Raw genomic sequence first — 12,776 nt, 5'->3', positions numbered from 1 at the left:
CTATTTTCCCAAATAATTTGTATAATATTGGAATTAATTGTTCTTTAAATGTTTGGTAAAATTCACCCATAAACCCATATGGCCCTGGGGATTTTTTCTTAGGGAGTTCATTAATGCCTTGTTCAATTTCTTTTTCTAATATGGGTTTATTTAAGGATTTTATTTCCTCTTCAGTTAACCCGGGCAGTTTGTATTTTTGTAAATATTCATCCATTTCATTTAGATTGTCAAATTTATTGGCATACAGTTGGGCAAAATAATTCCTAATTATTGATTTAATTTCCAATGCATTGGTGGTAACATTATCCTTTTCATTTTTGATACTGGTAATTTGGTTTTCTTCTTTCTTTTTTAAATCAAATTAACCAATATTTTATCTATTTTATTGTTTTTTTCATAAAACCAGCTCTTAGTTTTATTGATTAATTCTATAGGTTTTTTGCTTTCAATCTTATTAATTTCTCCTTTAATTTTTAGGATCTCTAGTTTAGTATCTAATTGGGGATTTCTAATTTGTTCTTTTTCTAGCTTTTTAAGTTGCATGCCCAATTCATTAATCTCCTCTTTCTCTTTTTTATTCATGTAAGCATTTAGAGCTATAAATTTTCCCCTGAGCACTACTTTGGCTGCATCCCATAGATTTTGGTATGTTGTCTCATTATTGTCATTCTCTCGGATATAGTTATTGATTGTTTCTATGATTTGTTGTTTGGCCTATTCATTCTTTAGAATGATATTATTTAGTTTCCAATTGATTTTCATTCTACTTTTCCCTGGCTCTTTCTTACATGTAATTTTTATTGCATCATGATCTGAGAAGGATGCATTTACTATTTCTGCCTTTCTACATTTGACTATGATGGTTTTGTGCCCTAATACATGGTCAGTTTTTGAAAATGTGCCATGTACTGCTGAGAAAAAGGTATATTCCTTTCTATCCCCATTCAATTTTCTCCAGACATCTATCATGTCTAACTTTTCTAGTAATCTATTCACCTCTTTCACTTCTTTCTTATTTATTTTTTGGCTAGATTTATCTAATTCTGAGAGGGGGCTATTCAGATCCCCCACTAGTATAGTATTAGTGTCTAATTTCTCTTGTAACTCATTTAACTTCTCCTCTAAGAATTTGGATGCTATACCACTTGGTGCATACATATTTAATAGTGATATTACTTCATTATCTATAGTACCTTTTAGCAAGATGTAATTTCCTTCCTTATCTCTTTTAATGAGATCTATTTTTGCCTGTGCTTTGTCTGAGATAAGGATGCTACCCCTGCTTTTTTTACTTTAGCTGAAGCATAATATATTCTGCTCCAGCCTTTTACCTTTACTCTGTGTGTATCTCTCTGCTTCAAATGTGTTTTTTGTAAACAGCATATTGTAGGATTCTGGTTTTTAATCCACTCTGCAATTCGCTTCTGTTTTATACCAGAGTTCATCCCATTCACATTCACAGTTATTTTTACTGACTGTCTCTTCCCCTCCATTCTATTTACCCCCTTTGTACTTCTCCCCCCTTCTTTCACCCTATTCCTCCTCACCAATGTTTTGCTTCTTACCCCTGCCTCCCCCAGTCTGCCCTCCCTTTTTATCACCTTCCCTCTCTTTTCTTTACCCTTTTCTCCCTTGCTTTTGTCCTCCCTTCTATCAGTCCCCCCCTTTCCCTTCCCCTTTTGCTTCCCTAAAGAATGAGCTAAGTTTCTTTATCCCAATGAACATATATGTTATTCCCTCTTTGAATCAAATCTAATGAGAGTAGGGTTGAAACAATGTTCACCCCTCCTTTCTTTCCCTCTATTGTAATAGTTTTTTTTTCACCTCTTCATATGATATAATTCACCCCATTCCACCTCCCCTTTTCTCTACTCCCCATAGACTCCCTTTTTAACCCCTTAATTTTTTTTTGTATCATCACATCAAAGACAATTTATATTTATACACTCTGCGTAAAGTCCTTCTCTCTGCCCAAATACATTTACAGTTCTCAAGGGTTATGAGTATTATCTTCCCATGTAGGGATATAAACAGTTTAACCTAATTGAGTAACCTTTTTTTTCCCCTCTGTTTACCTTTTTAAATTTCTCTTGAGTCTTGTATGTTAAGATCAAATTTTCTGTTCAGTTCTGGTCTTTTCATCAGGAAAGATTGAAAGTCCCCAATGTCATTAAATGTCCATCTTTTCCCCTGAAAGAGAATGCACATTTTTGCTGGGTAGTAGATTCTTGGCTGCAATCCAAGCTCCTTTGCCTTCTGGAATATCATATTCCAAGCCTTGTGGTCCTTTAATGTTGAAGCTGCCAGGTCCTGAGCAATCCTGACTGTGGCTCCATGATATTTAAATTGCTTCTTTCTGGCTGCTTGGAGTATTTTCTCCTTCACCTGATAATTCTGGAATTGGCTACAATATTCCTTGGAGTTTTCCTTTTGGGGTCTTTTTCAAGAGGTGATCAGTGGATTCTTTCAATGATGATTTTATCCTCTGATTCTATGATATCAGGGCAGTTCTCCTTAATAATTTCCTGGAGTATGGTGTCTAGATTCTTTTTCTGGTCATGACTTTCAGGCAGTCCAATGATTCTCAAATTGTTTCTCCTGGATCTGTTTTCCAGATCAGTTGTCTTTCCAATGAGGTATTTCACATTTTCTTCTATTTTTTCATTCTTTTGATTTTGCTTGACTGATTCCTGGTGTCTCATGGATTCCTTATCTTCCAACTGTTCAATTTTAATTTTTAAGGCATTGTTTTCTTCAGTGAGATTATGCACCTTTTTTCCATTTGGCCAAATGAATTTTTTAAGGCATTGTTTTCTTCGGTGAAATTATGCACTTTTTTTTCCCATTTGGCCAGTCAATCTTTGTGCTTCCTTTTCCAAACTGCTGATTCTTTTTTCATGGTTTTCTTGTTTTGCTTTCATTTCTCTCCCCATTTTTTCTTCTACCTCTCTCAATTGATTTTTGAAATCCTTTTTGAGCTCTTCCAGGAAGGTTTTTTGTACTTGAGACAAATTCACCTTCCCTCGTGAGGCTTCACATGTAGGCAATTTGAGGGTATTGTCCTCATCTGAGTTTGCGTTGGCTTCTTCCCTATTGATACAGAAGCTCTCAATGGAGAGGGCTCTTTTTTGCTTCTTACTCATTATTACAGCTTGTTTATTTATTTATTTATTTTTTTTGCGGGGCAATGGTGGTTAAATGACTTGCCCAGGGTCACACAGCTAGTAAGTGTCAAGTGTCTGAGGCCAGATTTGAACTCAGGTACTCCTGAATCCAGGGCCGGTGCTTATCCACTGGTTTATTTATTTTTTAAGTTGAGGTCTGCTCTGTGGGCACCAGGGTCCCTGTTTTGGGCTTCTTGTGCAGGGGTATAAGTGCTTTTTGACTGGCTTTTTACTCTGAGGCCTTTATATTGTGTGCAGTTCACCCCCCTGCACTTCCTGTCTGAGTGTGCTTGGCCAGGCGCCTGATCCTGCCTTTCCCATTCATAGCCCTACAGCTGTCAACCTGCCCTCCTGGCCAATGCAGGTAGGTTTTTCCACTGTCCTTCTTGGCCACCAGATTTTTGAGCCAGGTTCCAGGGGCCTCAGTTGTTTGGCTGTGGTCTGCAGCTCCTGCTGACTTGCCTTGACCCCCTCGGTGCTGGGCTGCTGCCCTGCGCTGGGCCTCCCTTTTGCCCGAGTCAGACCAACCTTTTCCTGAGGTCTTCTAAATTATCTCTGGTTGGAAGACTGTGTCTCTCTGACTCTTTGCAGGTTCTGTAGTTTCGGAATCTGTCCAGAGGCTTGATTTAATGTTCTTTTTGTAATGGGGGAAAATGAGGTACGGGTTGGGCTAGGGGTTGGGGTTCTTGGGAATTCCTCTTTAAAGAATTACACCCTCTTGCACACAAAAGTAGTTAGAATAAGGTGGTAGTTTATTTAGGGCCAAGGGAAGGGAAGGGTGGGGGGAAGGGAAACCATGACAGAAATCCCTGGACTTCTCATGGGGAGATAGGCACAAAGCACATGGCTCAGAGGTACCAAATCTCCTCGAAAAGGAGAATGGAAGGTACTTTTATAGAAGACTGATGGGGGGAGGGGTGACCATTTGACTGTGGAAAGTTCCTTTAGTGAGGGAGGACCCTCCCCTACTGGTGGTAGCTGGGGGAATTGGGTGAGGAGTAGAGGACCATCCCCCGCTGGTAGTGACTAGAGGAATTGGGTGAGGGGTGGCTAAGGATCCCTCTTCAGAACACAAAGGCTGCAGCCACACCCAAACTCATCTCCCCAGGGTAAGGGAGACCAGAATGAAGGATGGGAATCTGAAGCTAGCTCAGTCCGATTTGGTTCCACTTATCTCTCTAGGCGTTATCTGTCCTCTGGTTTAGTTTCTCAAGGAGAAGATTCCTCAATGTGCCCCAGAGAAATTCTGGGGTGCTCTGCACCCTATGACATTTTTTTTCTCAACAAACATTTATTTTCCAGTTACCTGTAAGGGTAGTTTTCAACATTCATTTTCATAAGATTTAGAGTTCCAAATTTTTCTCCCTCCCTCCCTCCCTTTCCTCCCCCCTCCACAAGACATCAACCAGGTTATATATGTACAATCCACAAGTCTTCTTTTTATCAGTTCTTTCTATGGGGATGCATAGTAAGCTTCCTCATTAGTTCCTTGGCATTGTCCTGGATCATTGTACTGCTGAGAGTAGCTAAGTCATTCACAATTACTCATTGAACAATACTGCTGTCACTACACACAATGTCCTCTCAGCTCTGCTCACTTCATACATCGATGTTCATTAGTCTTTCCAGGTTTTTCGGGGATCATCCTGTTTGTCATTTCCTGTAGCACAAGTCCATTCCACTACAATCATATAACAAAGCTTTTTCCATCATTCCTCAATTGATGGACATTCCCTTGATTCTCAATTCTTAGCTTCCACCAAGAGTTGCTATAAATATTTTTTGTACAACTTTTCCCCTTTTCTCTTTTTCATGATTACTATTGTTAACTGTTTCCCTTCCATCCTATTCCCTTCCCCATGATATTTATTCCATTATCCATCTTCTTTCATCCCATCACTCTTCAAAAGGGATTTGCTTCTGTCTGTCCCCTCCCCGACTCTGCCCTTCCTTCTTTTGCCCCTCTCTCTTTATCCCCTTCCCCTCCTATTTTCCTGCAGGGTTATAGAGATTACTCTACCCAATTGAGTGTGTACATTAGTCCCTCCTTGAGCCAATTCTAATGAGATTGAGGTCTTTGAGCCAATTTTAATGAGTATTAGGCTCATTTAGTGCCCAGATTAAATAGATTACTCCACCCAGTTGGGTGTGTCTATTAGTCCCTCCTTGAGGCAGCTCTGATGAGTTTAAGATCTTTGAGCCTTTTCTGATGAGTGTAAAAGTCATTTACTACTCTGCTCCTCTCCCATCTCTTCCCCCGCTCCATAAGCCTTTTCCTGTTACTTTCATGTAGGATTTCGCTTTTGCCCTTCCCTCTCCCCCAGTGAATTCCCTTCACCCCTCAATTTAACCCTAAAGATGTTATCATCTAGCTAAGTGACACAGTGGACAAATCATCACCCCTGGACCCAGGGGGATCCCAGCCAAAACCTGGCCTCAGACACAAGACAGTCGCCCACTGTATGACCCCAGGTATGTCCCCCAGCTCCAATTTTTTTCTTTTTATGGTTCTCTAGGGTCTTGTATTTGAAAGTCAAATTTGCCATTCAGTTCAGGTCTTTTCATCACAAATATCTGAAAGTCTTCTTTTTCATTTAAGTCCCATTTTTTCCTCTGAAAGATAATGCTGAGTTTTGCTGGGTAGGTGATTCTTGGTTGTAATCCCATTTCCTTTGCCCTTTGGAATATAATATTCCATGCCCTCCGGTCCTTTAATGTAGAAGCTGCTAGATCTTGTGCTATCCTGACTGGGGCTCCACAGTACTTGAATTCTTTCTTTTTGGCAGCTTGCAATATTTTCTCCTTGACCTGAGAGCTCTGGAATTTGGCTATAATATTCCTAGGAGTTTTCTTTTTGGGATCTCTTTCTGGAGGTGATCGGTGGATTCTTTCAATTTCTATTTTAGCTTCTTCTTCTAGAATTTCAGGCCAATTTTCCCTGAGAATATCTTGGAAGATAGTGTCTAAGCTCTTTCCTTGATCATGGTTTTCAGATAGACCAATAATTTTCAAATTATCTCTCTTGGATCTATTTTCCAGGTCGGCAGCTTTCTGCTTCCTCTCCGCCATCTTGGCTCCGTCCCCTTTGATTACCTTTTAAACATTTTCACAACCTTGTCCTAATTGGCCATTCTAGCCTCATTGGATATTGTTCCTCCTCCCTCCCAAACTCTGGGAATCAGCCTTCTGTCTGTTAGTCAAAAAAAACTTCAGTTCCTGTCTCTGTGATTATCCACTGTTCCTTTAAGATGCAGTGCAGAACCATCTTCTGCATGAAGCCTTTATTTCGTGATCCTTTCTCCCCAACTACTACCACCCTCTCTCCCAGACTACCTTGTATTTAACTACTATATATTTGTATTTATTCACTTTATGTTTATGATGTAGATATTTTTAGAGGTACTTATTATCTCCCCCAATAGAATGTCTGCTCTCTGTGACTAAAGATTCCTTAGTTTTCTTATACTTGTATCCTCAGGGCCCAGAACACTGCCTGGCACTGAGCAAGAGTTTAATAAATACTTGGTGATTGATTGTAAGTAAGAGAGTGCATTCTATGTAAGGAAGACAGCCCATGTAAAGGCAAAGAAATATTGCTGTCTTGCCACTACATTTCCACCCAGACAACTTCTCTTCTGACATGCTTTTTAATTTTATTTTTAAATTCAAAATGTTTATTATTATTATTATTGTTGTTGTTATTATTATTATTATTATCTGACGATAGCTTTCTTTACAGATGGGCGTCCTTGTGTCTTCATGACCATAAAGCCTTTCCCTTTTCTCTTCTCTCCTTTTGTTTCTAAATATTTATCTTGAGATTTCTAGGAATGCTTCCTCTGATTAACTGTCAGGGTCAAGGTCCCTTCCTGCCTTGTTTTGGGGCACTGTCCCTACTTGTAGAAAGATGGTGGCAGATAGGATGATTGGGGGTGATGAGAGGCAGGCAGGAGATATATTAGCTAAGTCTGCTATCATCATGTGTCTGTTTCTATTTAGGGAAGAGTTGTGTTGAGGCTGAAAAAGGGGTGTAGAGAAAGGACTTTTAGCTTGTTGCTCCTGGCTTTCCTCTTGTAGAGGTAACAGAAATTAAGCGAGGAGGTTATATCACTGTGGAAATTATAGAAGAGCACAAAGATGGTATGAAACCACATGACCCCTTCCAGTCAGAAAAGGGACGCATCCTTTGTACTATTTTTTATCATAAAAGTATTTTATTATTTCCAGTTATATGTAAAGTTAATTTTCAACATTTATTTTCATAAAATTTTTAGTTCCAATTTTTCTCCCTCCCTCCTTTCCCTCCCCTCTCCTCAAGACAGAAAACAATCTGATATAGTTTATATATGTATAATCACATTAAACATATTCCTGCATTAGTCATACTGTGAAAGAAGAATCATAACACAAGGGAAAAACCTCAGAAAAGAAAAAAAAACAGCCAAAAAGTAGAAACAGGATGGTTTAATCTGCATTCAGAATACACAATTCTTTTTTCTGTATGTGGAGAACATTTTCTATCATGAGTTCTTTGGAACTGTCTTGGATCCTTGCGTTGTTGAGAAGAGTCAAGTCTATCACAGTTGATCATCATACAATGTTGCTGTTACTTTGTACAATGTTCTCCTGGTTCTGTTCACTTCACTCAGCATCATTTCACTTAAGTCTTTCCAGGTTTTTCTGAAATCTGCCTACTCATCATTTCTTACTGCATTACATTCCATATACCACAACTTGTTCAGCCATTCCCCAATTGATGGGCATTCCCTTGATTTCCAATTCTTTGCCACATCCTTTGCACTCTCAAAAAAATAGATGTTATGCCCTCACCTCTTCCTCTAAAAATACAACAAACCAGAAACCTCCACCTAGCACAGTACCTGGCATGTAACAAATGTTCATTGATTGAGCTTGACTAATTAGCAACCCTACTGAATGTTACTTGACTTTAGGTATAGCATTGTTTTTTTGTTTCTCTGTGGTTTCTCCTGGCAACTGTATTAGCATATAGTTCCTGAGAACTTATTTCTTAAAGTGCGTGTATTCCTGAGATTTAAAGGGATTTAGAAGTAGTCTTTTGACTTGATTTCTACCCGCCTCCCCCCTGCTCATATCCAGGGTTTACTTTTATGGTTGATTTATAAATGCCTGAAGGGCCACCCCCAAAGTCATATGTGGATATGTACACTTAGAGAAAAAGGCCAGGGAAAACTGGAGTAACTTAATTAAAGAGCTATAGTCCCACTCCTGGGTTTACCAGCAAATCTCATGAGAGCTGGTGTTGTTCTGAACTTGGCAAAGAGAAGGACATCGGACTCGAGTGGAGGGTCTTTGTACCACTTTTATAATGGAATTGGCCCTTGATACAGTTTCCTCATCGTTTTTTAATTTTTAATTTTTTCTTTTAAAAAAAATTTAAAATTTAATTAATTTTTTTTTCCAGTTTCCTTATCTTTAAAATGAAAGGAGTAGGGGCAGCTAGGTGGTGCAGTGGATAAAGCACCAGCCCTGGAGTCAGGAGGACCTGATTTCAAATCCGGCCTCAGACACTTGACACTTACTTAGCTGTGTGACCCTGGGCATGTCACTTAACCCTCATTGCCTCGCAAAACCAAAACCAAACCAAACAAAAAACCAAATAAAATGAAAGGAGTGGACCAGTGACCTCCAAATTTCCTTAAAGCTCATAGAATCCTGAGATCCCATAACTTTGATAGTGCTTGTTTCTATAAACACTTAGGGTCATGGGGCAGCTAGGTGGAGCAATGGATAAAGCTTGGCACCTGGAGTCAGGAAGACCCATCTTCCTGAGTTCAAATCCAACCTCAGATACTTACTAGCTGTGTGATGCTGGACAAGTCACTTGCCCCTGTTTGCCTCAGTTTCCTCATCTGTAAAATGAGGTAGAGAAGGAAATGGCAAACCACTACAGTATCTGTCCCATCACACCAAAAAACCCCAAATGGGGTCGCAAAGAATTAAACACAACTGAAATGACTGAACAACAAATGGATAGATGGATACTGAGAATAATTTTTTAAAAAAAAGAATGCTTAAGTATATATGATCAGGCTGATTGTGAATTAAATGAAAGAAAAGATGATTTTCCACCCTTTCCTTGTAAGGCCATCCCCACCCCATTGCACAATACAAGTACATAGTAGATAAATTAATAAATACGTGTTGATCTGACTGAGGACTTTGTTAATTTCTAACTTCTCCTTTGCTGTTTTCCCCATATCTTGGGTATTTAGGATGAAGAAGTGGCTCGCCTCCCTGGGAAATGTTGCCCGCAGTGTCTTCCCAGATCTTGCTCTTCAGCTGGAAAAGTGCACCAGGTAATCAATCAGTCTCTGGTGTACCCACCAAGGTGGCTTGACATGTGTTCTGACACCCTCCATGTGAACCTTCTCTCACCCTCTCACAGGCCTCCTGGCTGACTTTTTTGCTGGAATAAATAACTCCTAGAGAAGAAGCTTCCCCCCTTCCCCCCCTTCACAGAATCATTTTATGGGGGAAAAAGTTGCAGGGGATTAGAAATGTAAAGGAATGTTCTGGCATGTGACCCCTAGCACCATGTGCTAGTGGATGAGATATTTATTGCTCACACATTTTGAATCAGGAAATAAAATATTACTGGTGATAGCCACCTTATATGAACTGCTTTTCTCAAATCTCCTGGGACTTGGGCTAGATATATATGTGTATATATCTATCTATACACATATATTTATGTAGCTAGATGAGGATAATCTATGTATTTAAATAAATAATATACTTACATAGATATATGAAGATAAAGGGGCAGCTGGGAGGCACAGTGGAGCTCCAGGCTTGGAATCAGGAAGGCTTGTCTTCTTAAGTTGGAATCTGACCTCAGACACTTACTAGCTGTGTGACTCTGGGCAAGTCACTTAACCTTGTTTGCCTCAGTTTCCTCACTGTAAAATGAGCTAGAGAAGGAAATGGCAAACCTCTCCTGTTTCTTTGCCAAGAAAACCCCAAATAGGGTCACGGAGAATCAGACACAACCGATAATGACTGAACAACAAAATATGAAGATAAATATGTATACAGAGACACATATCTTTCTATATATGCATTAGCAGTACATAGAGGCCCTGTTGCACCATCAAAGTAAGTAGAGAAGTGAAGGTAGTATTTTTTCTATCAATCCCAAGTGCCTTTTACATAGTAGGCATTCATAAAATTTTGGTTGAATGAATTGAATTAATGAAGTCAAATTATTTCCCTTGAGTGTCTAGCAGACTGGGAGGTGATTCAAATTAATTAATGAGCCATCAGTTTCCTTTTGGCTGCCTCCGACTCTCAAGGCAACAGACTAAGAGCTGGACCAATGAAGCCTATTGGGAATTATTTTTTCAAGGGAGGTACTTTCAGAAATATCTTTGCTTTGGAAGGAGGTAAAGTTTTTTTGAAAATGACTGGTAAGGGGCAGCTAGGTGGTGCAGTGGATAGAGCACTGGCCCTGGATTCAGGAGGAACTGAGTTCAAATCCAGCCTCAGACACTTAACACTTACTAGCTGTGTGGCCCTGGACAAGTCACTTAACCCCAATTGCCTCACCAAAAAAAAAAAAAAAAAAAAAAAAAGAAAATGACTGGTAGATTAATGTCTTCAGTTGAGACTTAAAATTCCCTTTGAACATTTGTTTATTGTCATTCTGGAAGTTGATTTTACCTGGATGCTAACTGTTGTCCAGGAGTGGGTTCATTAAAATTTTATTAAGCAAATATATTTGAGGCAACCATGGTATAATGAGTTGGTCTTGGGGCTGGGAAGACCTTACCTCTCATACATCCTGACTGTGTGACCTTCACACAGTCACTTTACCTCTCATTGCCCTAGGTAACTCTCTGAGACTTTTAAGTTTCAGAGAAGTTGCTGATGTCCATTGGTATAGAGAGTTCCCTATTCCAATGTGGTAACAGCTCCCTCTCACTTACCCTCCACATGAGTGAAATAAAGTAAAATTCTTATCCCCAAATGATCAGTTTGTGATATCATACCTCCAGTGTTACTCTTTGCCATTTAACATTTCCAACAAGTCCTTGTGTGTCTTTGCCAAGGGGTTTTGAGTGGGATTTTCTTCAGCACTTAGGAAGAGCTTCATTCCTGTAATTCTTCCATGTAGGGCAGTCTGTTCTTATGCAAGCAGCTCATTTTATAGTCACCTTTCTCCAGTCAAAATGTGGTCAGTGATCTGGAGAGATGGGCTGCAGGTGCTATGTCACCTTAGAAATGCTTTGGATTTTTGGAAGGAATTTTTGCTGAGTTTTGTCTCTTTAGGGATATGAGAGAAGAAGAGGCATACTGACATTTTCTTGAGAATCTTCATCATTTGACTCTCTTTCTTTTTTCTTCCTTCCTTCCTTTCTATCATCCATCTATCTATATCTATCATCTATCTGTCTATCTATCTCTTATCTATATCATCTATCCATCTATCTATATCTGTCTGTCTGTCTATTTATCTATTTATCTATCTATCTATCTATCTATCTATCTATCTATCTATCTATCTATCTATCTATCTATCTATCTATCTATCTATCATCTTTCCGTCTACTTACCTACCTATATAGCTCTTTTTTCTTCAGGGCAATAAGGGTCAAATGACTTGCCCAGGGTCACACAACTAGTACGTGTCAAGTGTCTGAGGCCAGATTTGAACTCAGGTCCTCCTGAATCCAGGGCCAGTGCTTTACCCATTGTGCCATCTAGCTGCCCCAAATTATATATGTTTAGGTAAAGGACATTTCATCTTTCAGAACAAGTTTTGTCCCTCAAGGAGATAACCTTCCTCTCTACCAGCCAGCCCACCGTTTTCTTGGGTTCCCCTCCCCCACCCCCATTTTGATATTTAGCTGATACTTTTCTTTTTTCTCTTTCATACAGCATGGTGAGCAGTGGACTGAAGACGCTTGTACTACATGTGTATGTGACAGGGGAGAGACCAGATGCCATAAGCATGTGTGTCCTCTACTCACCTGTGAAAAGGTATTTGGGGGAGAATAGCTTCACCCTGAATCATGTTATTAATTTAAGAGTCGCGAGTACCTAGCCAATGTAGTTTACAGAGGAATCAAGCATATCCTTTCTCATCAACTCGATGCTGATGTATCTGCCCAGAGATGAGGAAAAGGTTGCTTGTGTCATTTGAACTGAAAACAGGAAATGAGTGGCCTAGAATTCTGGTAGCTTGTAGCATTATGATATGATTGATTCCTGTAATATACATGATTTTGTTATACTCAGGATTTTGACTTTCTCCCCAATCCCCAGTTCTTGACCAGTGATTCTTAGCTTTGTTCCTTTTTTTCTACCCTAGGGTCAGAACAAAGTACACCATCCCAGTGAGTGCTGTGACAAATGCATGTCATCTACGGGAAATTGCTTGTATGATGGGATTCTTAGGTATGATGGTGAAATGTGGAAGGGCTCAACGTGTGACTTCTGTACATGTGATCGAGGTCAGGTTGCTTGCCATGTTGGAGAATGTGCCGGTGTGAAGTGTACCCAGGTGAGAAACTAAGGTATTTTCCTTTAGCAGTATAAATGACCTTTACATGTAGTAAAGGTAGATATTTA

The 12,776-nt window shown here is 39.5% G+C and overlaps 1 protein-coding gene across 1 annotated transcript in view; it reads left to right on the top strand.

The window, feature by feature from the left end:
- FRAS1 (Fraser extracellular matrix complex subunit 1) overlaps positions 1-12,776 on the top strand; it is a 515,723-nt gene that overhangs the window by 174,936 nt on the left and 328,011 nt on the right. The window contains 3 exon segments of the mRNA XM_043971175.1: positions 9,419-9,502; positions 12,084-12,185; positions 12,517-12,708. Coding sequence (XP_043827110.1) covers positions 9,419-9,502; positions 12,084-12,185; positions 12,517-12,708 — 378 coding nt within the window.

Source organism: Dromiciops gliroides, chromosome 6 (assembly GCF_019393635.1).
Source record: "Dromiciops gliroides isolate mDroGli1 chromosome 6, mDroGli1.pri, whole genome shotgun sequence".
Lineage (NCBI taxonomy): Eukaryota > Metazoa > Chordata > Mammalia > Microbiotheria > Microbiotheriidae > Dromiciops > Dromiciops gliroides.
Note: the sequence above shows the minus strand (reverse complement) of the source record. Positions and strands in the feature narration are given on the sequence as shown.